The sequence below is a fragment of the Cydia splendana genome, chromosome 23, assembly GCF_910591565.1.
Source record: "Cydia splendana chromosome 23, ilCydSple1.2, whole genome shotgun sequence".
Classification (NCBI taxonomy): Eukaryota; Metazoa; Arthropoda; class Insecta; order Lepidoptera; family Tortricidae; genus Cydia; species Cydia splendana.
This window is the reverse complement of record NC_085982.1, coordinates 9,205,099-9,229,455: the sequence shown is the minus strand read 5'-3', so window position 1 is coordinate 9,229,455 and position 24,357 is coordinate 9,205,099. Positions and strand designations below refer to the sequence as shown.

Here is a 24,357-nt window from a genome sequence, read left to right as displayed (position 1 = left end):
TGAACAGTCAATATTTACCATATGTTTTATGTCTATTTTACTAAAATACCTATTCAGGCTGCATACGAAAACTTTTGTTCATATAATTGACCGTTTGATCGTTATCGTATGTTGGTGGGCTGGTAGAGGTCGATCTCAACTGATTCTTATGTAATTTCATATGCAAGTTCGATAGTTAAATATTTTTATTATTATTCACTTTTTGTTTTTTTTAATGGTGGAGCCATGGGAAACTATTAATGTTATTGGCTATTGCAAAATTCAGACACTTAGACAGGGCAAGTTGCTCGTAAAGACGCTGACCACAGGTGATAGCCTCTTAACTGGCGACTACGTAAGAGAAATAGAGCCTTGGAAATACCTCCTACAAGCTGACGGTCTGCTCTGGATCGCAAAATAAAAGAAAGACAGAAATTGAACGAGGATTCTTGTGATAGGTCTTTGAACCTGTAGAGGACACCTTTTAGCCAAGCTAATATAATGAATAGCGTAACCAAACGAGCAAAACTATTGTTTTTCACCTGAACTTATACGAAACTAATGATTTGGCCGACTAGCCGACTAGTCGGCCGACTAATCGGCCATTCGAGCGCCGATTAGTCGGCTAGTCGGCCAAATCAATAGTCGGTACATCATTAGTTAATATCAACGTAATAAACGCTAATTAATCATTAGGGTTGAAATTATTTATACCAATTCCGTTAACAACACTTCGTGCACCAAAAATGCTGGAAAATGTACGATCCCTGATTATAAATATAAATGCAGGGCGAAACTGGAAATTAAAGCACAACATAACACCAAATATTTTAATAACTTAACAACATAATTCAAACAAAAGACGGGAGATCACAGTGCTTTTTCTTAACATGAAAACGTAACGATGTATTATATTTAGTAGCGAACGGGCAGTATTCGCATTTAAACCTTTTTTCCGTTGAATGCTTATACTTATGTTGTACCAAATTAGCAGGTAGTATAGTAGCATAGTCACACTGGTCACAAGTGTATCTTTTCTTGCCAGTTACATGAGCTTCTTCATGATACCTTAAAATGTACTTATTCATAGTTTGAAAAGGACATCTACTACATTGTAGTTTCACGCCTTGATCAACATGTTTTTTCTTATGTTTAACCATTGCATCCTCATAAAATGATTTGAATCTACAACCAGGGTATTCACAATGGATGGTGGTAGCATTTTTGTGTCTCAGCATATGTTGTGTCATGCTAGCTTTAATGGTAGTTTTAAACTCGCAGTATTTACACTCCATGACAGTGTCTTCTGTATGATGCTGCTTTATATGTTTGGCTAGTTCGATGGTAGGGAGGATTTGGCCACATATTTGACATTGCGTGTCTTGAACTAACTGGTGGTTCTGCTCATAGTGTAACCTAAGCTGATCCCAAGCTGGATAGTTTTCTGGACACTTTGTGCATTGAAACAACTCTTTTATGTCTTCTTCCTTCTTGATTTCAACTAAAGGATTCTCAGATTCTAACTTCTTAGAATGCACCGTGTGTACATGACGACTGAGTTCAAATTCGTCTGCAAAAGTTTCAGCACACTGCTCGCACTTCTGTTGCTCGTTATTATCACGACTTGGTGCTGGATGTTTGAACAAAATGTGACGTCTGTAACTCTCTTTAGCTTTAAACACTTTCATACAAAACCTACATGTGTATGACACATTTAAATGCACTTTCAATAAATGCGGTTTCAACTGTCTCTTATCATGGAAACCTTCATTACAAACATTACAGAACACAGTCTTCGGTGTGTCAATTTTGTGTGTACACCGTAAATGCTTTCCCAAACCGCCTTGCGAAGAAAATATTAAACCACATATTGGACATTCTTTTATCACTTTTACATGGGAATGGTTTAAATACTGTTCTCTAGTATCAAACTGTTTATTGCACACTTCACAATGGGCGCCACTGTCGTGTTTTCTTCTCACATGCCGTTTTAAACTCTCAATCTTATCATACGATAGATTACAAATCATACATTTTAATCTGAAGTCTTCTTTTAACGCGTTGTGTTTTCGTCTCATATGCAGTTTTAGGAAATTTAAAGAGGAGAAGACTAGTGGACATTCGTTACAAGATATTTCCCCAGTGTCTTTATTAACACAGCTTTCTAGGAACTCTTGGGATATATTATCATTCTCTGCACCATCTTCGTTGATTCTATGCTTTCTTTGTACATGTCTCGCGTAAGTTTCACGTTTAGTAAAGATTTTAGGGCAAAATGGACAATTGAACCATTGAGTTGGTTCCGGTTTAGTAACGTTTGTATGCTTTCTCTGTCTATGAACAACTAAGCTCCTATACTTATCATATGTCAGTCCGCAATCTTCACACTCATATTGAAAAGAGTCTTCGAAGAGATTATGCTTTCTTCTCATATGCATTCGTAATCTTGTCATTCCTTTGAACACTAACGCACAGATCTCACATGTCCTCTCCTCTCTATCGTCTGGGGACGAATTAGGTCCATGTTTTCTTTTTATATGAGCTGCTAAACTGTTCTTCATCTCATACGACATTCCACAGTAATCGCATACATGTTTAAATGACTTTCTGTAGACTTTATGCTTTCTTTTTTGGTGCATACGTAAAGTTTTCTGAGATTGAAATATTAAATGGCATATTTTGCAGACATAGTTTGGTGCGGCTTCTATGCCTGTTTCTTGACTGTAACCTAAAACAGTTTTGTCTGTCTTTTCGTTGATAATGCTCTCGAACGTAAGAATAGCCGCTTCGTGGGTCTGTTGTTCGATCTTTATTTCCGGCTCCTGACTGTCCTCGCTTTGAGGTCCTTCGACCATTAGTCCGCCATTTTCCGCGAACTGAAAAGTTAAAAATGTTTTTTTTTCTTTAAAATATTCTTATATATACAAGTCACAAGAGATCTTTATTTCTACACCAGTGTACTTATGTTAGTTACATGGACCCTGATAGAATTTAGCAGCATAGGTATGTAGTTTTAAACATGCAATTGAATGTTTATACAAACTAATAATTTTAAATATTAAAACCATTTTACTAGTACTTTGAGAGGTTTTAAAAAACCGGGCAAGTGCGAGTCGGACTCGCGCACGAAGGGTTCCGTACCATAATGCAAAAAAAAAACGAAAAAAAAGCAAAAAAAAAACGGTCACCCATCCAAGTACTGACCACTCCCGACGTTGCTTAACTTTGGTCAAAAATCACGTTTGTTGTATGGGAGCCCCATTTAAATCTTTATTTTATTCTGTTTTTAGTATTTGTTGTTATAGCGGCAACAGAAATACATCATCTGTGAAAATTTCAACTGTTTAGCTATCACGGTTCGTGAGATACAGCCTGGTGACAGACGGACGGACGGACGGACGGACGGACGGACGGACGGACGGACAGCGAAGTCTTAGTAATAGGGTCCCGTTTTACCCTTTGGGTACGGAACCCTAAAAAGAAAGATGTTGCAGTTAAATAATTTCGAGTTTTTGCACAACCAAATAATGGATGTGTTAGTAACCAGCCTCCACTATTTGGACAATTTTGACACGTATTTATTGGTACCTGGGGTATAAGTAAGTGCTATAACCGCGAAAATCGAAGTTCGTAATATTCGAGCAATTATCTCTGTCACTCTAATTACGCCTTCATTGGAGTAAAAGAGAAATTTACGACCTTCGGTGTTCGCGGTAGGCCCTTTGATGTGTCACTAGCTATCGATTATTGCCCCCGACCAAGTTTGATCGATTCGGCATGATAATGCGCAGCCCAATAACGCATGACGCAATAATACAACTAGGTACAATGGACGTCAGTTATTGGGTCGAGCATTATTTTGCTGTTCATTATTTGTTACCTTTTGACAGCCACAACTAATATAAAGGGCTGATTACATCTTATGATGATGATACATCTATCTGGTCACCATACACTTTCTGCTTCAAGGAATTCCTTTCTCGGTCGCTCTCAGCAGAAAGTATTCGGTAACCAGATATGTAATAAGACCTTAATATACAATAGTATACTTTATTATAATGTATTAAGGTTCATTTTATACTATAACATTCGTTGGCTATGGTTGACTGGCAAAGGGTCAAAGTTATTTATTATAGAGTTTAGAAATAGGTTTCTTTTAGTAGAGTCCCAATTCCTTGCACTAAGTACAGTTGGCAATAATAAATGTTTTAAAATTAAGTTTTTGATACGAATTTTTATTTTAGGGAAGACTTGTAGCTTTAAAGCAGGCTTGCTAGCTGCTTATCTTATAACACTATTGTTTATTGCATACATGTACAGTCACCTGCAATAATATGTTACACTTCGAAGGCCACAAAAATATGTGACATCCTCTTATGGCTCTACAAATAAGATCTTGTCAGATATTTTTGCGGCCTTAGTTATGTAACATATTATTGCAGATGAGTGTATAGTCAGCAGCAGAAGTTGCTAAGCGGGCGAGGTGTTCAAAATCACCTTGACACGCTCTTATTCTTGTAACAATAAAGTCGCGTCAAGATCATTTTGAACACCTGGCCCGCTTAGCAACTTCATGTACCATCACGCTTCGCGATTGTTACGCCGTTTTGGGTCCTAGCTAAAATGGTTGTTCAAAACTTACGCTATAGAATTTCGAATTTAGCAAGATCCCTAAACGGCATAATAATTCTGTATGGTGACGGTATAGGAATACAAGTTATAAGGTGCAGGGGGACAATTTCGACTGCATGGTAATTTCAACTAATCGAAATATCTTCCATTTTTTACATTATTAACTAGAGTCACACACAACACATCTTTTTCGCTATCTGGACATATATGCCACTCTAGTTAATAATGTAAAATATGGAAGATATTTCTATTAGTTTAAATTAACCCGCAGTCGAAATTGTCCCCCTGCACCTTAACTCCTAAGTCCCTACGTACAATTTTTTGTACATCTTCCAAAATTTATTTTGAACTTTTATTGTGTAACTAAGGGTTCCTATTTCAAAAACAAAACAATTGCTTCTGGGTCTCAGGACAGTGGCATAGCTAGGCGTGGGCGAAGTGGGCCGTTGCCCACGGCCTCGCACCCCAAGGCGGGCATCGCGTGAGGCCCCTACGGGCACAGTGAAAGAAAAGGGCCTTGCAGATTTGACTTCGCCCACGGCTAGATTAGTTCATGCTACGCCGTTGTCTCAGGATGTTAAAGTGTTAGTTACTTTCGATACTCACATCATGAAAATCCAATTCAACTTCTATGTTCTCAACTTTAATACTGATCTCCGGATCCAAACCCGGTACAGACTCGACCTCAATCTCATAGTCCTTTATCACCTCCACTGGTTTTTTATCCTCTATGTCTTTGAAGGGGTCCTCTTGTCTATGCCTCTTTTTTTTCTTTTTCTTCTTTAACGTATAAACCATGGGTTCTTCCGGTAAATAAGATGTCGGATCTTTTCTTTCTTCGGGTTCAATTTTAATTTTATTTAGGTCTGGTTTGATATCTTCAGTTTTTATTTTTTCTTGTTTTATTGACATCATTATGCAGTTTGTTTACTGGATTACAATGCAAATTGTTATCTGTAACAAAAATAAATATAATTATAATGTCTGTATCTTTAGGTATTTAGACAAAATGTACCCTCTAAAACGCAGAAACTTTTATCATACACAATAAATATAATACTTATACACATCTAATATGTTAATGAAGAAATATATTTTATTATGATTATTTTATTTATCATGGCACCGTCAAATAATTAAATTAAAAGTTTATATTTTAATTTATTCCATGAAAATATATTACATGGTTAATTTTTGAGTTTTCCTCCACCAACTTAGTGAAGTTATATAAATGTATCTTTTTTACTTAAAGTACAGAGCATTTAAGCAATAGTCCCAAAGTTAATCTTAAAAACTAAACAGAAATTAATTGAAACACACTAAATTTTACGTAAACCAAAAGCGGAGAACTATTAGAAAATAATTGCATCAATCAATGAATGAATACACCACATCGCACTTGATAAGCGTGGAAAATAACAACACGAAGGCGATCAAATTTACAATTCAATTAATCGTATTTTCATGTTAAACGCCAGGAACTTAAAAGATAAAGCAGCTTGATAAATTAAGCGTGAAATAAAAACTTGATACTACCACGTCATTCCAATAAGACCGCACTTATCGCTTTTCATTCCTCGTTCCACGAAAACAAAGTTTAATTATTCCGATATCCTTAATATATTTATATTAAAACACTATAACAAATTATAACAAACTTAATAAGTATGAAATATGTTCCATCTGCAGCTGCCCGACACGTTTGTGCTAAAAAATCAATAACTTTATAATAAAATAAATCATTACGAAAATTGGCCAAAATGGCCTTTTTTGCGATTATTGACGTTTTTAAGAATTTGACATTTTGTAGTTAGTGTTGCCAGTAGAATTTTGTATTGTCCCATTTGCAAAGTACACTTGCTTCGAAATCAAAGAATATATTTATAATACTCACTAGGAGAAGAACGATAACTCCATACAAAAAAATGTCCCTTTCAAAAGTTCGTTTGTACTACTAGCGCTCTGGTAGGATACCATTGTAATTAGAATTGACAACCCGTTTAGCCTAGCGGGTATTGGCAGTAATCCAGTTTGGGAAGCTAATGGTCCTGGGTTCGAATCCCGGAGAGGGAATTTCTTTTTGTAATTTTTTCTTTTTTGTTGGGGTCAGGTTTTTAAGAGCCCATCAATGAGCATACTAGCGCCACTGCTAAATAATCGTGATTATTTAAATTTAATGACAGATATTTTAAAAAAGGGGGCCGCTACGGACTGTATTGTGTATTTAAGTACCTTTTGAATACATCAAACTACTTTTTATGTTGCTGGATTCGTCGATCTATGAGCTCAAAACACAAACGGCCGTTTTAACTTTGGACGCGTCCGTAGCGGCCCCCTTTTTTAAATATCTGTCATTAAATTTAAATAATCACGATTATTTAGCAGTGGCGCTAGTGTGCACGTTGATGGGCTCTTAAATTAGCATATCACAAATAAATAAAAAAATACGTTAAAAGATAATGATTAGGTACTATATTTAGAAATTCGTCAAATATAAAAGGTAACAAAAAAGTTACGTATTATTAAGATATATTATAAATATTTTCATTCCCATTAAGATTAGTGTACATATGTTAGGAGCAATACATATGAATACATACATTGATATGGCAAATGGTTACAAGTTGTTAAATTACATCTATCCGGTTATCGGACATTTTCTGCTTCACAGCTCGGCGCAGCGTTCTTGGTCACCGGGAAACTAGTCTGGATATGCGGCAGATACGTGCCCTTTGAGCTTTTTTCAAGAAATCATATGACGGCCCAAGATTATATTATTATCTCACGCTCAAGCCATCTGCTGATTCACTCTCTAAAACAAAACAGTCACAAATTAAACAATATAATCTAACTTCCTATTTCCTAATTACTAACGTCGCTAATTGCTACGAGTCTAAATTTACCAGCTTAAACAATGTCAGGTTTTACATCTATGATGAATTTTGATTATAATTTCGGACGCGATATAGCGTCCGCGGGACTTACGGGGATAGTAAGATTAAATTATTATATTTGAATTTGGCAATTAGTACGCTCATTTTTATTTAAAGGTTAATATATTTCTTTCCTTGAAATTATTGCTGTTTCTGGTTTACTACAACGGTTTAAATTTAACTAAGTCTGTGCTAAGACGCATTTAGATATGTTGCTCGACTTGCTAGTACATATGAAAAGTTTTTATTTTTAAAATTAATAGGTAAATAATTATATTTCAAGTGAATAAATCGTTTTATATGAACACTGATAATTATTTTTGCGTTAAATGACTTTGCCTTTCCTGCCCCACACGAACTACTGCATCGCCAGAAAATCTCCTTCGTTGCCCGGAATGTCCCAAACCAAGTTATTATAAAGGCCCTAGAGGCCTTAACATACATATCACCAAAAAACACCGACAAAGCCATACTCAACCCTCATCTACCGCACTGTCCCAGCCAAACGTTTCAGCGCCTTCACAGTCACCAGACCACACCAGACCGGATGTACCATTTCACCAAACTCTGAGTGATTTAAAAAATTCGCGCCCGGTATTGAAACGGATACCACGTGGTGCCCGAGTATCTGTTGCCAAATCCTTGAGCCACACAATCAAAACAGTCCTCTCAGATAACTCCATACGCAATTGGGAACACTTACTTACTTTCACCTTTAAAGTTCTTCATATAAATTCCGATGAAAATTCAAAATCACTCACGAAAACGGTTAAAGCCAACTGCTGCAGCGATATTTCATTTCAACCCTCTTCTCACAATTTTAGGAACACCAACAACAATTTATTTCAAAAAGTAGAGTCTAAAATTTCTGATGGCGACATAAAAGGTGCCGCCCGCTTGCTTTTTTCTGACGATGCAGTAGCCCCATCTAACTCTGACACCCTCACAGCTCTACACAGCAAGCATCCACCTCCAGCTACAAACCTTTGCCTGCCTGATCCCCCACCACCTGGTGATCCAAATCTTATTGCTACCACACGGGATGTCCTTGGAGCCGTAATGTCTTTCCCCAATGGCTCTGCGGGAGGTCTGGATGGTCTGACACCTCAACACCTGAAAGATCTCCTGTGCAGCGGCTGTGGTGAAACCGGGGAAATACTCTTAAAGGACCTGACGGCACTGGTAAATATCATGCTGGCCGGCCAGGTCCCAGACGGCATCAAGGACGTCCTGTATGGAGCCAACCTTTGTGCCCTAACAAAAAAAGACGGCGGCATCCGCCCCATTGCAGTTGGCACCACACTCCGACGTCTTGCCGCCAAGATCGCCTGCCGCTCCATCCTTTCGAAGCTCACCCCAGAACTTCAACCTGTCCAACTGGGGTTTGGCTCCAAAAGTGGATGTGAAGCTGCCGTGCACGCCGTGCGAACATTCCTCGACCATAAGGCAGGGGAGGTCCTGCTTAAGGTGGATGTTTGCAATGCCTTCAATTCCGTAGACAGAGGCGCCTTGTTGACCCAAATAAAAGACAAAATTCCTCTGGTATATAAATTTCTTTGGCAATGTTATAGTTCTCCTTCCAAATTATTGTATAAAAGCAACGTTCTGGCTTCTTCTGTAGGATGTCAACAAGGCGACCCGCTCGGTCCAGCCATCTTCAGCCTCGCGATACATCCCATCATTAAGGAACTAAATTCAAAATTAAACGTATGGTATTTAGATGACGGGACCCTCGGCGGAGAAGCGATTTCCGTACTCGAAGACCTAAAAAAAATTAACACAGACATGGAAAAAATTGGCCTATCGCTAAATTTTTCCAAGTGCGAACTTTTTATCACCGATACCTGTCCGGACAAGGAAAATACAATCGACCTTTTTACACAACTCGCCCCGGGTGTCAAAATTATAAACGAAGATTCGCTTCACCTCCTTGGTTGTCCCGTCTTAGACCAATCCTTTGAAAACTTCGTTGACTCAAAAATTCAAAATTTCAAAGCAACATCACACCGTTTGGCCAAAATTAATCTTCATTCAGCCTATTCAATCATTAAGCATTGTCTTTTCGTCCCAAAATTTACATATATACTTCGCGGAACCCATTTTTGGAAACACCCCACTTTGGTCTCAAAATTAGATAAATTAGTTGCAGAAACTCTCACATCCATCTTCAATATTCCTTTTGACGATAGATCTTGGACCCAGGCTAGCCTACCCATTAGGTTCGGCGGCCTGGGTATCCGCAAAATTTCTTGTGTTGCTCTACCTGCGTTCTTGTCCTCGGTGCACGGTGCGCAAAGCCTTATAGAGAAAATATTAGATCCTTCCATTGGATCTATGGAGGCTGCACACTGCTCTGAGGCCAAGAATATTTGGTCTATAACCTGCCCCAACACAGACCCGCCTGCCAATCCCTGTTCGCAGAGGCAATGGGACGAGCCGCTCTGTCAACTAGTACGGAAAAACCTTTTAAATACGTCAACTAGTTCGGCAGACCGAGCTCGTCTCCTTGCGACTGCGGAGTGGGAGTCGGGTCTGTGGCTGCAGGCGCTACCCTCTCCAAACATTGGTACCTTCCTTGATAACACCACCTTCCGCCTGGCAGCTAGCTTACGTTTGGGGGCATCAACAAACCAGGCACATCGCTGTCAATGCGGCACCATGGTGGACACACTGGGCCACCATGGCCTCTCATGTGTCCGCAGCGCTGGTAGACTCTCCCGCCACGCCAGTATAAACGATGTCGTCCGTCGGGCCCTTGTTAGTGCGAAAGTGCCGGCAATCCTCGAGCCCAGCGGGCTGGCCCGGGACGACGGCAAGAGGCCTGACGGAATGACGCTGGTGCCTTGGAGCATGGGTCGGCCGCTAGTTTGGGATGCTACTTGCGTTGACACCCTGGCACCGTCCCATGTTCCAAGCACCAGCGCTGCTGCTGGCGCTGCGGCATCCTCGGCCGAAAGCCTCAAACGCCGCAAATATGCCGCCCTAGGAACCACCTACATGTTTGCGGCGTTTGGCGTGGAAACATTGGGGCCGTGGAGCCAAGTGCGCGTCGGCTATATAAAGATCTATCGACGCGCCTGATAGAGGCCTCGGGTGACCAGAGGGCTGGCCAGTATTTCGCACAGCGCATTAGCTTAGCTATACAGCGAGGAAATGCGGCCAGCCTTCTGGGCACCTTGCCCGTTGACGGCGATTTAGGGCAAATTTTTTACCTGTAGTTAGGTTAAGTACTTAGTATTAAGTTTTATTATGTTGGTTTTTGTTTATTTAATTTAGTTTTAATAAATAACTATTTACAGACTTTTGTCATGCCGGCCAGACCCAAATCAAGGCCTATCAAAGAGGCCTATTGACAAAGATTTTTTTTAATTTTATCAAGGAGGGTAGAGGCACGTCTACCCTTCATAGATTTTATGAACATAGACAAAGACAAACTGAAATAGATAATAATTTACATATGACTTTGACTACTTCATAAAATATAAATCAAAAAATATTTGATAAAATTAGTTGGATTTGTTCCTAGAAATCGTATAGACAAAGCCAGTTCTAGCAATGTTGCTGTAGTAAAATATTTTTATGGTAATTACTGGCAATCTTGCTCTAGGAACGGAGCACACATGTACAATTATGAAGGGTCACGTCATTCCAAGGAAGTCAATAGGCCTTGTTCAAAATGCACACACAATCCGCACAGAAGATTATAGTGCTGGACTAACGGGTCGAGTGACGGGGAAACTATAAAAACATAAGTCTCAAAGGTTTTATCTCGCCGAAAGCATTATGAAGTCCAGTTGAAAATACGAAAAAATTATAAAATCATTGATCGTATCCGCTCCAAATATTAACACATTATGGGGCATTCAAAGATAACTGAAAAACACGAAAATAATATATGCTCCATACTTATTTGTGTACCTTAAAATTAGTTACTAGCCGACGATAATAGTAATCGATCACAATTTCTTTATAATCTAATCTATTATTATATTGTTGGCGATGTGAAAAGCAGTGTGTGTCACATAGTAGCAAAATTATTTCCACTTCAGGCGTTAACGCTTGAATTCCTCACTACGCTCAGCATTTCATGTATGCCCATTCAAGTCGTAAATATATTGTCATTCTGCTAATCTGCTCCCTTGTCTGTCACACAATCTAGAGTTAGACCAAGAAAAGTCTGCAGCAATTTTGATAGCCCACGCAGTGCAAATGTCATTTTAAACGTCAAACTTCTATAAAATTATGACGTATAAATAACACTTGTCTTGCGTGGGCTCTCAAAATCGCTGCAGATTTATCTTGGTCATTCTTGGTCTAACTCTAGTACATACATATATGATATCTGAGACGTGCTTTACTGCCTTACAATTACAGCGACTAAATGAACCCAATTCGATAAATCTAAGCACCAATGGCACCTTGGTTGTTAAGTATTTGAATAAAGAAAAACAAATAATAAAAAAAATAGGGACCAGTATTTTAACTGAAACGTAACCAAATATTCGGTTTTATTTCAGTTTCTGCTGAACATAACAACCCCGACCCCAACCAAAACTTTTCAGCAGGTGAAATTGCGTTGCGTGCGTAGATAAAGTCGTATAAATTTATTAATTAGAGATCTTGTGCATTTTGTATAATTTACCATTAATATGGGAAAATGTCAACACATGGCAGCACTGAACTATTTGGTAGAGGCGTTTTAATAGATTTTTTAACTAAAGTTGAGCAAAGGGTTGAACTTTATATTATATTTTTTATAAATCTACTTATAATTTATATGATTAATCACAATTTAAATTTAGGATTTTAAAGTAAAGTCTGTTTCGTGTGCGTTAAAACCTTTTTTCACAGTTTATTTTTATCTAAAAAGAAGTTCCAGTGGAAAAAACGCTTCCCAAACGTCAATTCCTAAAAAATGACGGAGATTGTATGATAATTTTCTAACCCCCACGTTTGTTTACTAGTTGTTTTTCAATGCCTTGAAACGTTTAATTACAAAATGTTTCTAGCAGTTTTGAAGCGCTGTTTACTGCCGTCGAATTTGAAAGTCTTAAGGGTAGCTCGCCCTGCTACTATAAGAAAATTTCACGTAACTTCAGGTTGACTATTATTACTCAGATTATTTGTGTAATTATGTAAATAAATACTGAATGTAATTGTTCTATTTCAGCTTTAAAACACGGCGAATATGAGTGGCAGGATCCAAAGTCAGAGGAAGAGGTGTAAGTATTGATATTATTGTAAAATGCATTACTCTTCATCTTACTTTATGAATCAATTGCTTTACTCGGGCAAGGTAAAGCAATTGATTAATTTAGCACTTCACGTATTAAAGTGATGAAAATAGATGGTAAATCAAGTTCTTTGTAGCATAAATATTCAGTACTTAATGTGCAATATTTATTTTTCCAGTGTAAATATTGTATACGTAACTAAGGACGGCAAAAAACACCCAATAAGAGGCAAGGTCGGTGACAACGTGTTGTATCTGGCTCATAGATATGGAATCGAAATGGAAGGTGATAAATAATGCTAATATATTATAACAGCCTGGCCACGACATTGCACGACTGCCTTTGGCTAAGGCGACAACCATAGATTAGAGCGAGACGCAGCTACTAAACTAGTAATTCTCAAACTTTATGGCTGCAGATCGATTCTTGATCATATTTATTTTTGTAGATATAGATAACAGCAGACGAACGGTACCTACTCAATCATGTAATCTTACATCTGTCTCATATAACTTTTCTAGGAGCATGTGAAGCATCACTAGCATGTACAACCTGTCACGTATATGTCAATGAGAATTATCTCGACCAGCTACCGCCTTCCGAAGAGAAGGAAGATGATTTACTTGACATGGCGCCATTTTTGAAAGAGAATTCTAGATTAGGTGAGTATTCTGGAATAATAGGGTAATTTTTTTTTATATATTTTTTAATATGCTTGAGTAACTGGTTATTTTGCAAATACAGTTCTGATCATCAGAATTCAAGATGTCAGGTAACCAATATTCAAAATAATCACTAATATGAATTTAGAAATGAAAGTATTAACTTTGTTGTGACATTCAGCTGCTCCTTAAATGCTATTGGTTTTATACTACTACTACTCTATTCTTAAAAATAAGATCTAATTTGAGTAAAAAGAGTAACTTTTCTAATCTAATGAGAAGGATGATGGTGGCCAGATACCTTAAGGCCTGTCTCCATATTGCGCGGCAAACTATCGAACATTGGCTCTGATCGAGTTGGCTCGCGAGCCAACCCGGTATCCATTGCGCGCGGCTGCCTCGCGAGCCAATGTTCGATAGTTTGCCGCGCAATATGGAGACAGGCCTTTATAGGTGTTTTAAATACTAGCCACAAGTGTTACATGGATTATGATGGATATTAGTTCTAGGTTCTACATTTATTTATTACAATAATAAATTACCATTTAACATTTCCAGGTTGTCAAATTACACTAACCAAAGACCTGGAAGGCATGGAACTACAACTACCAAAAGCAACAAGAAACTTCTATGTAGACGGACATAAGCCTACACCTCACTGAGACGAATGTGCATTCTTAATAGAGTCTATCCAAGCTAGCTCTACCTACAGCATTTTGTCAATAGGGGGTATTACTGCAATGTTCTGTCGCCAGAGTGCAGCACTAAGCTAGCTAGTAAACCATAGAATAACTTATACATACTGCACCTTAAACTGTTTTTTTGGAAAGTTTTCACAGACAATAAAATATGACATTGATTCATCAAGGCGGTTTGTTAACAAGGGCCTACCGGGAAACGCGAAAATCGAAATTTAGTTATCTGCCTCTTTATCGCTCGAATATGCAAGAGTGATAGAGAGGTTAGATAACGAAATTTCAATTTTCTTGTTTCGCGGTAGACCCCCAGATTGTGATGGATAGTGGTAGTGGCGTCCCCTACGCAGAGTTTTGCGTAATATTTCCTATTGATGGAGTCGTGTCACCATGTCTATAGTTGTGCTGCTATTAGGCACAATTTGTCACTGCATAATTAGCTTAGACTAGTGATGGCAATGCATAGTACATATTATATAAAAAACTTCCAATTTTTTATTTATACATGTTCAATGTCAAATAACTAATGTGGCTTATAGCCAGGCGGATGCCACCATTGCGCACATAGCCAATAATAAATAAGCATAGTTTATGTTTAGGTTCATAGTCATTAGGTTCAATATACTAACCCTGCCATGTCTATACATTTTTGAAACTGCGGTTTATGTCAAGAACAACATGCATCAATTTTCAATGTTATATGTGCTCGCAGATGCGACAAAATTTACATCCAATCCGTGAACTCTGCTTTGCTTGCTAAAAGTATTTTTGGGATGGCACCTAAAATATACAATAAGCTGCCAAGACATATTATTACAATAGATAATTTAATTGAATTTAAGAAATGCCTGTATGGATTTTTGGTACAAAAAGCATACTATTCGATAATGGAATATTTACTGGACACATTTTAATTTAGTTTTAAGTACACTCTTATTTTGCTTGACATTTTACATATTATTTTCGCTTGACATTATATTATAATTAGTGCATGCTCCATCTCTTCTGATTTTATATTTGTATGCCAAATGGCAAAACATAGTGAAACATCAATTATTGTATAAGATCTTTATTTAACCTATGTTTACAAATAAATAAATTTTTTTTTAATTTTAATGTTATATTTGAGTACAAGTAGTAGCTTGACACAGTCAAAAATACTCTATAGCTAGTATAGCTACAAGATATACTAGATTTAAAATACTATGCACCATAGCAATCTTTTTTCTGTAATTACTATCCTTGAGATTTCAATTATGAATTAGTTGACTGTTTTGTGGTACATAAAAAAAGTATTATATAAACGTTGGAAGAAAACAGAACATTTTTAATTTTTAATCAACTCATAATTTAATTTGTATATTAGATTTCAAAGATATGTATAAATTTATCAATTATAAAAAAATAATAAAAAAAATAAAAATATTTTATTCAGTAGCTTGAAAAGCAAATTACAGTAGCTGCACTGGTGTCTCTTTTTAAGTGAGAAGACACTTGTGCTAAGAGAACACCGCTCTTCCACGCGGTTAGTTTACAATAAATAAGTAATTAGTTACAATCAAATTGGTTGCAAGTTTATATACATATTTTGACTATAGTATGTTCAGTGAAAATGTTCTAGCAAGGCTATTTACGTTGCTTATAGATTTTTATGGAATTTAAGACATTATTTTGTTGTTAAATATGTAAGTACTAAGTAGACCTGTACAAAGTAAGGTAGTAAATAAAACGATTTTTGATTGTTTCCAATACTTTTTATTCAGTCTTTAATTTAAGCAGTTACCTACATAATTTCTTTTAAAATCTGTGTCTTATAGAAAGGTAACTATGAGAAGTGAGAACCTCATGTTTGCATTTCAGAAATCCATAAATAGACCTGTCAAACGTAAGATAAGAATGCAGGTAATAAGAAATATAGCCATCATTTTCTGTATACATGCAAGCTTCTACACACATTTTAAGCCGTTCCTCTTATGGCTTTCAATATGCTTTTTTAAAGAGCTCTTATAGACCGTTTTATAAGTACATTTGTCACAATACAGCATATTTTCATCGGGATTATGCTTAAGTTGATGGCTCCTCAACGCTGACTTAGCACTACAGCGATAACCACAGTCATAAAATGTGCATAAATATGGTTTATAATTTGTATGGATTCTCTGATGTATCTTCAAATTTGGCAAATAATTAGTTGCATAATCACAAGAATCACATTTCATTTGTTTATTCGCTAAATGCGTATTTCTGTGCTGCTTGTAATGTGATAGTTTTTGAGTTTGATATCCACACAAAGGACAGGAATATACTTTGGTGTTGGTTAGTTTTTGATGCTTTTGAAATAGATGTTCCGTCATTTCTTGATCATTATTAAAAGCTGCGAAGCAAACTTGACAAGATTTTTGTATATTTCCAGAGTGATCCTGTTTGATATGCTCTTTTAGATTGTTCACAGTTTTGAATCTTTTTTTACAGATGTGGCATTTAATTTTGGGGTTTCTTTTGTTATTTTTAATTATGTTTCTTAAAGCATTTGCTTCGTCGGGATGTTTCGTTTTGACATGGTGGCGAACTGTTTGAACGGTTGAGTAAATCAGGTCACAGAAACGGCACACAAATTTGCCAATGTCATCAATAGCTCTGTACCAATTGATGTGGTTTGTTGGTTCAGCGTTCAACTGTAATCGAGAGGTAATAGTTAATTGGTAAAACTCACATTCAAAATTCACTCAAATATCTTCGTTCAGGTGTGACTATTATTTAAAAGCGGACAAGTGTGAGTTGGTCTCGGCCACCGAGGGTTCCATACTTTTTAGTATTTGTTGTTATAACGGCAACAGAAACACATCATCTGTGAAAATTTCAACTGTCTGTCTAGCTATCACGGTTTGTGAGATACAGCCGGTGACGGACACACGGACAGACAGACGGACAGTGGAGTCTTAGTAATAGGGTCCCGTTTTTACCCTTTGGGTACAGAACCCTAAAAATCGTAGTTCTATGGCAAAATATTTGGATAAATGGAAGAAATAACCCAGACAGAACATTAGTAATTATCTACTTAATTATCGATTGAACATGTGGACCAGTGTTGTAGTAATGGACTATACTTGGGTGGTTTTATAGTACTCATCTAAGCGGGACCCTGCTGTCAAGAGATGAAACATGTAAAGTACTTACATAAACTTCAAAGTCTTCTTGTTCAGGTTCACAAATGGTCATTTCTGGTGACGAATTATCAATGGAGTCATAATGTACGTCATTGATTAACGGCTTCTGAAAATATTGTCATTAATATTATAGTGAGACTAATCCTAAAACCATCTGTGACGCTTGTGTCGGAATCATGGTGCTATAGCTATTTATTTCATCGTATTACTATGATTGGGGGTAAAATAATGTATCAAATCATTTTGTTTACAAACCTCGCACTGTACAGCACTTGATGAAACAATGTTTTTCACTGCGTCGCTACTCCCGATGGAGTTTTTGGCTGATTTCTCACACAAAGGATCCGTTTCGAAATCGTCATAATATTCTATTTTGATTTCGTCTTCTTCTAAGTAGTCTTCCATTACTGTGCTGTTAGTATTTCAGTGAAGATTAAAAATCTAATTTAATTATCAGCTGATTACGGTCATGACAGTTAGATGTCAGTTCATTGACCTTTACTGCGTTTCGTTTCGCTAATGATTTACTTTCAGAACGATTAAAAAACGTTTCGTATCATAATTAATTAGCAATTAACAATTGACAAGCAAAGTTATGAAATTATATGGCACTACATAATCCATTGTTACACAGTTATTATCTCAATTACAACCAAAATAGCTGAAAAACCAACACTAACAAAAAATAATCCATATGGCAACGACGACTCATTCGTCTCGCATCGCGCCGCCGCCGTCGGCAGTTCATTCGTGACGTTCGTTCAGAATTTCCATTCGTTCAATCAGTCTGCCCGCGACCGCCGTTCGAAGCAGTGGTTTACTAGTTTCCGTCGTACGAAAACGCGTTTCGGTGTGATTTGTGTTTTGTTTTGTGGTGCACGATGGCTTACAACGGTAGTGGTGGCAAGAGACTGTGTACAGGAACCGACCTCGACGTGGAAAGGGTGAGTTTCGCTTCTAGAAGGAAGATTGTCACACTGGTATCAATGTTCACAGTAACGTTTAGTTGAAAATGGCCGAGTTAACATTACGTTTCGTGTCTCATGTTTTGTATTATCAGATCGCAAAGCGTTGGTATTTCGTTGCTAAGCAGATCGATAACTGTTGATTAGGTTGCGCGGATTATTATAAGGTTGAGTTTGTTTAACAACAGTCCTACGCATGTTCTATGTTGATTTTGTAAAATTTGAGGTTACGTCGGACGCTAGAGAATTTCGGGATGGTTTCGTTAGGAAATTTATCATTTTAAATTTGTATTTTGGCGGCTGAGGTGTCTGGATTTCACGTTAGTGAGCGTAGCTGTTTTTTTTTCTTCGCATTGGACGAAAATAGCCGTCCCGAGTTACTGTCAATTAAAAAGATTGACAGGGTTCGGTCATTAGGATCGCGCGGGACATCGGCATTGTTATTTTCTTGTCATCTTCCGTTATTTCTTGACGTTTTGCGTTGCTAGGCATAACGGAAAATGTCTGAAAAAAGTCTCTGATTTGTGATTAAAAAATAACGCTGGCTTAAATAGGCCCGAAATAAAATTTGTAGCAGTTGGCCGATAAGATTCTTATCTTATCAGACGCACAGGCATGGCAAAGTTACAGCCAATGACATAGCGGTTTTCTGCAGCGTTACAAATTCGCGACTGCCTCGCAACAATCGGTATACTTACCAATTTGCAATAAATCAAAACAAACACACGATTGTGTTAATTAATCAATGCAAGTAACGCGCGATTATTTATCGCGACAATTTTTCATGCCAGCTCAAAGTTAAAATTTACTGCTTGCGATTGAATCACTGTATCAAATGACCGTGTTTAACCGGTCTAATTTATGAGTATAACCTTCCAGTTTATTCTAAAATTATAAAAATATATTCAGAAATATATCGGTATACCACTTTGTACAGTCAGCAGTAGAAGTTGCTAAGCGGGCGAGGTGTTCAAAATTACCTTGAGTAGCTCTTACTTATTCTCATAACAATAAAGTCGCGTCAAGATCATTTTGAGCACCTCACCCGCTTAGCAACTATTGCTGCTGATTGTAATAGGTACATCTCTTTCCACTCTTTCCAGCTCTGCCATACGATTTCGAATTGATAATAATCACTACACCTTATAAAACAAAGTCCACCGCCGCGTTTGTCTGTTTGTGTGTTTGTTCGCGAACTCAAAAACTGCTGAACGGATTTTCATGCGGTTTTCACATATCAATAGAGTGATTCTTGAGGAAGGTTTAGGTGTATAATTTGTTAACCCGTGCGAAGCCGGGGCGAGTCGCTAGTTCATTAAATAGACGGCATATTTCTATCTACCTACACAGGTAAATCAATGGATGCCAAGATCCTCAGAAAAAAGGTGTTGAATTGAATGCCTGTTTTTGAATAATTTTACGGTTTAGAGCGTACGCGATACACGGCCGTCGTGAACGCTGCTCGCACTGTTAGTGCTTGAGAAAGGAGACCTAGGCTCTCCGAAACATGTCGCGCGAGTGACTAAAAACAAACGAGTCTAAACCGTATAATTATTCAATGTTAGTATGTCTCACAACAGTTTAAATTCGATGAATGCCTGTTTATCTAAATTTTTGAGGTCTGAGTAATTGAGTACACTGATTTGATGGGGACTGCAATAACGGCTAAACCACTGACCAAAATAAATACCTACCTATTCACAAAAAATATAATGAATGCCTATTGAGATCTTAAGCACGTATTAACTCAAAAGAACGAGTTGAAAGTCGATGACCTCTTGTTTGCGATAAAAAATGCATATATTTTACTTCGGCTTATCATATTTGCATAATCATGACTGCGGTTCATGTTGCGAACATTTGAATTCCTAGGTATTTGTTATTAATTAATTACCTACCTTACCTATAATATTTAATTTTTAGCGTTGAATGCGTTTAAGTAGACAAAGCGCATATTCACATTTTCTCCTTAATAATAATCCTTTGCCATCGTATTTTCGCGGAAACTCACGAACGTGTTTTGCTATTTCAGTCAGTCTCGGTACAAAAAGTACTGAGGTTGACTGAAGTAGCATGACAAATACGGACGGTTCCGAGAAAATACGATGGCAAAGGATTGTTCACTACATCTGTAGCTATACTATATTCTGCCCGAGATTTTGTCTGGGTACAATAATGATATCCGTGAAAAAACTATCCCATGTCTTTCCCCAGGACTCCAACTATGTCCGTACCAAATTCCATCTAAATTGGTCCAGCGGTTTAAGCGTGAAAAGGTAATCGACAGAGTTTTCACATTTATAATTCACGGATAGTAGGGAAGAAGTGTTAAAAAGAGTAGGAGAGAAAAGGCAACTGTTGAGGACAATAGAGAGTAGGAGAGGGAAAATGATTGGTCACCTTATACGACATGACGCTTTTATAAATAACATAATAGAAGGAAAGATTGCAGGCAAGAGAGGAAGGGGAAGGCCGAGGATAAGCCACATAACACAAATAAAAGAAAAGGTAGCTGTAATGTCGTATAAGGAAACCAAGGAGGCGGCCCTGGATAGAGTCAAATGGAGAGAGCTACACCGACAAGAGTCTAACTACGGCGAGGGCTTTTAAATGTACCTAGTTACTTAGTGTAGTTATCTTGATAATTACAATATAAAAGTATAATCTTTTAAATTGTTAATTACAATCCAATATTAAGCTCTATATTGACGTTTAATACATTACAACACATGACACAACACATCACACATGACATGACGTTTATTACATACAAAGTATAATTATTTATTGTAAATGCTAATGAAAGAAAACGCGACAAAAAACGCAAGGTTGGCAGCGCTGAGGTTGATAAGACAGTCTTATCGCTTATTATCATGTACAAACGGTATTTAATTATTTATTTACAAAGTTATACAAAAGTACCTATTTTTCCATTGGGAAAACGTATCATAATCATTGGCGCTACAGATGTAGCGCATAATTATTTTCCATCGTATTAACACGGAAACTTACGTACGTCACAAAATAACTAATAGTACTACCGTACAGAAAATTCACTCCTTCACAAAAGTCATATTTAGGTATAAAATTATACCTATACTCGCCGCCTGCAACAAAATTGAAACTTATAACCGCGCACGAACCGTGAATCTTCTTTGTGCGAGCGCCACGTGACACGACTATCGTGCGGTCGAGCGGCAGCCCACTGCCATACACCTGCCGGCCCGGGCGGCACGCCGGCCAAATGTACCTAAACTGCGTAGTGACACCCCCCTGCGAACGTTTCTTGCTATAGTTGCTATTTCAGTCAATCTCTGAACAAAAAGTACTGACATTGACTGAACTAGCTTGACAAATACGAACGTTTCCGAGAAAATACGATGGAAAACAATACATCTGTACAATAATTGCCGCTATCTGTACTTTAAATAAAGAATAGGCACAGTTCTCTTACCTACCAAGATCTTTTCAATTTGATTTATTATAAAGTTATTTTATCATTGAAATTCAAGCTTTATTCTTCAAGGAACTAAGCTCATTTTCTAAAAAAGTTAGAATGAAAAAGTCATTTAAAAAAGGAAAGCACGCGAGATGATTGCGATTCAACTCTCACAGTTGAAAGCGTAATGAGTCCTTTTGCCCTTCGTAAAGGCAAAATGAAAATAACGTGTAGGTACTAAAAATAACCTTATTTGGCATAAAATGTCTGGTGAATAAAGAAATATGCTATTACTATTATTGACAGATGATTACCTACGTAGAGTGTGCGGAAAGAAGAGAATCGTGAAATGTATTGACCCCATACATTTCACGATTCTCTTCTTTCCGAACAGACTCTACAAACGCATTGCTAGTACAGACGCCATCAGATATTGTAACGGAGCAGCCAAGATGCTCACAAATATCTGAACACGCCTCTATTGTCAAGGCGTTAGAGTGCGTGTTCAGATAATTTTGAGCACTTCGGCCGCTCCGATATATTTGATAGCGACTATACGCATAGCTGAAATTATTCACCGATGGTCTATAATAGTCTTTATGTCGGCGGCCGAGCGTAGAATCAGGCAGATCGTAAAGTTCCTGAGTAATGTTTTCACGGTACATACAATTTAACCAAGAGATAGGTAGGATAGTTTCGTTAGGTTGCTTCCATGTCCAAAGGGCAAACTGTCCAGAAATGCGGGGCTCCGTCGACTCGGGGACCGAGACAATGATTTTCACAATTCACGATATGCCTAGGTATTTCATGATCTGCCTGATTTTACGATCGGCCGCCGAGATATACAAGTCCATAATGTCTTTACAGGGCGGGACAAATGGCCGCAGACAAATGATGTCGTTGCCAGAGCCCTTTGAAGATATTAATAACTTGTCCGTCGACGAAACTATACTGAATATACCTAGTCGGAACGTTATTAGGTTATTACTGAAATAGAGGTATTAATGGTCGTATAATACTACCATTATGGCGTGGTTTATGCAAAAAACTTAACTTACACATACGGAAATTGTATATAGTATACCTTCTTTCCCTCTTAAACCATTCAGCGCTAATCGCGACACGTTGTTTTGCCTCTACGAAGCATTTTCGCTACATACCAGGAAATCCATGTTATCCGCTACGACCGTAGCTCAGCGGAGAATGTGTTAACACCATAGAGTAATATAAGTAAAGTAAGAGTGGTAACTCCATACATCAGTTTTCTTACCAAAACGCGCGTTATTTTGTAGTCGACATCTAGCGTCAAATAGCGGAATTTATCAGTAATGCTAGTTGACAATAGATGTCTCGGCGAACGAAAACTAATGCTCAATAATTTCCAGCTAATATTATAACCGGATTAACTGGAAGTCTATTTTCAACCCCTTCTGCTTATAATAGTTATTAATATTAGTTGTAAATTGTTTTAGTAGTACATTTTTCGTCAGTAGCTACACTTGTGAACCGAACTATTCGGCGGAATACGAACATTGAAAAATATGCCGAATATCGAATAATTACAGAATTATCGACCCATCTCTAATATGTATTATACCTGCTGGCAAACGTTAAATAAATAAATCACTCTGTAAATTCCTTAGCAATTATATTAATATACTTGGGTCGGCAACGCACATGTGACATGTGATGAGTAGCAATCGCCGAAAACCTATGATAATGTCAATTTATCATCAAACGGGCCATACGCTTGTTTGTTACCGTTTACATTTCAATATGTATAATAGGATGATTATCACAGTATCAATAAACTAATCTTGAATAGTGGTTTCATCAAATAATAAACTAGAAAACACTTCAACACTTCGGCTACCGGCGTCCGCTGATTTACACGTATTTTATGAGTCATAAAAATGTGAACAACCTAGTTAGAAATAAAAAAAAGGCGTTGCTATATTTAACATATCTGGAAGGAGCGTAACGCTAGAAGTTACGCGTATAATCGGCAATCTGGCTGTCGAATGTACTAACGGCCGAGCGTAAGCGATGTCATTTAACAAAACGAGGCAGGTAATCTTTCTTCTGGTCGAAGTTGGGATTTACTTCGTAGGAAATTACAAACAATGAAAAACTAGGTTTCGTGTGTATTCTTTGGTTTTGGTTACTACTTAATATCGAGGTCAGTTATGTGTACCCGATACGTTACATCGACGCATATGAAAATTGCTCTTATTTATTGTAATAAGTATTAATCAATTTTGACAAAACTCAATAGCATTTTTCAATTCAATTGTCATGAAGTGTCATGAACATCAAAAAGTTAAATTGACTCACTGCCCGATTCGAACGTCACATTTGACACTGACATATCTAATCCATATCGTTTCTAGATCTATTAATTGACTTATCTTAAAGTTCGAATCGGGCCGCCATACTCACACCATTACCATTCATTAAATTTTACTGAAAACAATATTTCACAGAACCGTGGCTCAGTAATGTAATGTTATTTAATTTCATCAGAACATGCATGTCAAATGACGTATAGAAATTAATGGAACAAACTATTTCCGAAGTCGAGACTAGACGATTTTGGCCCTCGCGTGACGATCAGGGCTGCCAGTACATTTTCTTTTATTTTATTAGCCTAC

General features: G+C 37.4%; 4 protein-coding genes across 8 annotated transcripts in view; 2 read left to right on the top strand and 2 right to left on the bottom strand.

Moving 5' to 3' along the window:
* Positions 1 to 795: 795 nt before the first annotated feature.
* LOC134801704 (PR domain zinc finger protein 5-like) lies at positions 796 to 6,387 on the bottom strand. Of its 3 annotated transcripts, none has more exons than XM_063774301.1 (3): positions 6,151 to 6,387; positions 5,218 to 5,565; positions 796 to 2,855 (listed from the first exon to the last, which is right to left on the bottom strand). In XM_063774301.1, the coding sequence occupies exons 2-3, from the start codon at positions 5,524 to 5,526 to the stop codon at positions 831 to 833; spliced, it is 2,334 nt and encodes a 777-aa protein (XP_063630371.1). In that variant the 5' UTR covers positions 5,527 to 5,565; positions 6,151 to 6,387; the 3' UTR covers positions 796 to 830. The 3 variants fall into 3 exon arrangements, with proteins under 3 accessions (XP_063630371.1, XP_063630370.1, XP_063630369.1); XM_063774300.1 differs by having other exon boundaries at positions 6,172 to 6,387; XM_063774299.1 differs by having other exon boundaries at positions 6,148 to 6,386.
* Positions 6,388 to 12,448: 6,061 nt separating this feature from the next.
* LOC134801705 (adrenodoxin-like protein 1, mitochondrial) lies at positions 12,449 to 14,723 on the top strand. Its single transcript, XM_063774302.1, has 5 exons — positions 12,449 to 12,643; positions 12,715 to 12,766; positions 12,957 to 13,063; positions 13,300 to 13,440; positions 13,999 to 14,723. Exons 1-5 carry the CDS (start codon positions 12,544 to 12,546, stop codon positions 14,100 to 14,102), a joined length of 504 nt encoding a protein of 167 aa, XP_063630372.1. The 5' UTR covers positions 12,449 to 12,543; the 3' UTR covers positions 14,103 to 14,723.
* A 1,314-nt stretch (positions 14,724 to 16,037) lies between these two features.
* On the bottom strand, positions 16,038 to 17,772 carry LOC134801843 (zinc finger protein 782-like). Its single transcript, XM_063774478.1, has 3 exons — positions 17,558 to 17,772; positions 17,313 to 17,408; positions 16,038 to 16,810 (listed from the first exon to the last, which is right to left on the bottom strand). The coding sequence occupies exons 1-3, from the start codon at positions 17,705 to 17,707 to the stop codon at positions 16,082 to 16,084; spliced, it is 975 nt and encodes a 324-aa protein (XP_063630548.1). The 5' UTR covers positions 17,708 to 17,772; the 3' UTR covers positions 16,038 to 16,081.
* Positions 17,773 to 18,048: 276 nt separating this feature from the next.
* Positions 18,049 to 24,357, top strand: part of LOC134801822 (heterogeneous nuclear ribonucleoprotein L) — a 722,115-nt gene continuing 715,806 nt past the window's right edge. The window contains exon 1 of one of the 3 annotated variants that reach the window (XM_063774451.1): positions 18,049 to 18,246. In XM_063774451.1, coding sequence (XP_063630521.1) covers positions 18,184 to 18,246 — 63 coding nt within the window. In that variant the 5' untranslated portion in view covers positions 18,049 to 18,183. The remainder of the gene's footprint in view (positions 18,247 to 24,357) is intronic. The other 2 variants (XM_063774453.1, XM_063774452.1) reach the window with 2 other exon arrangements.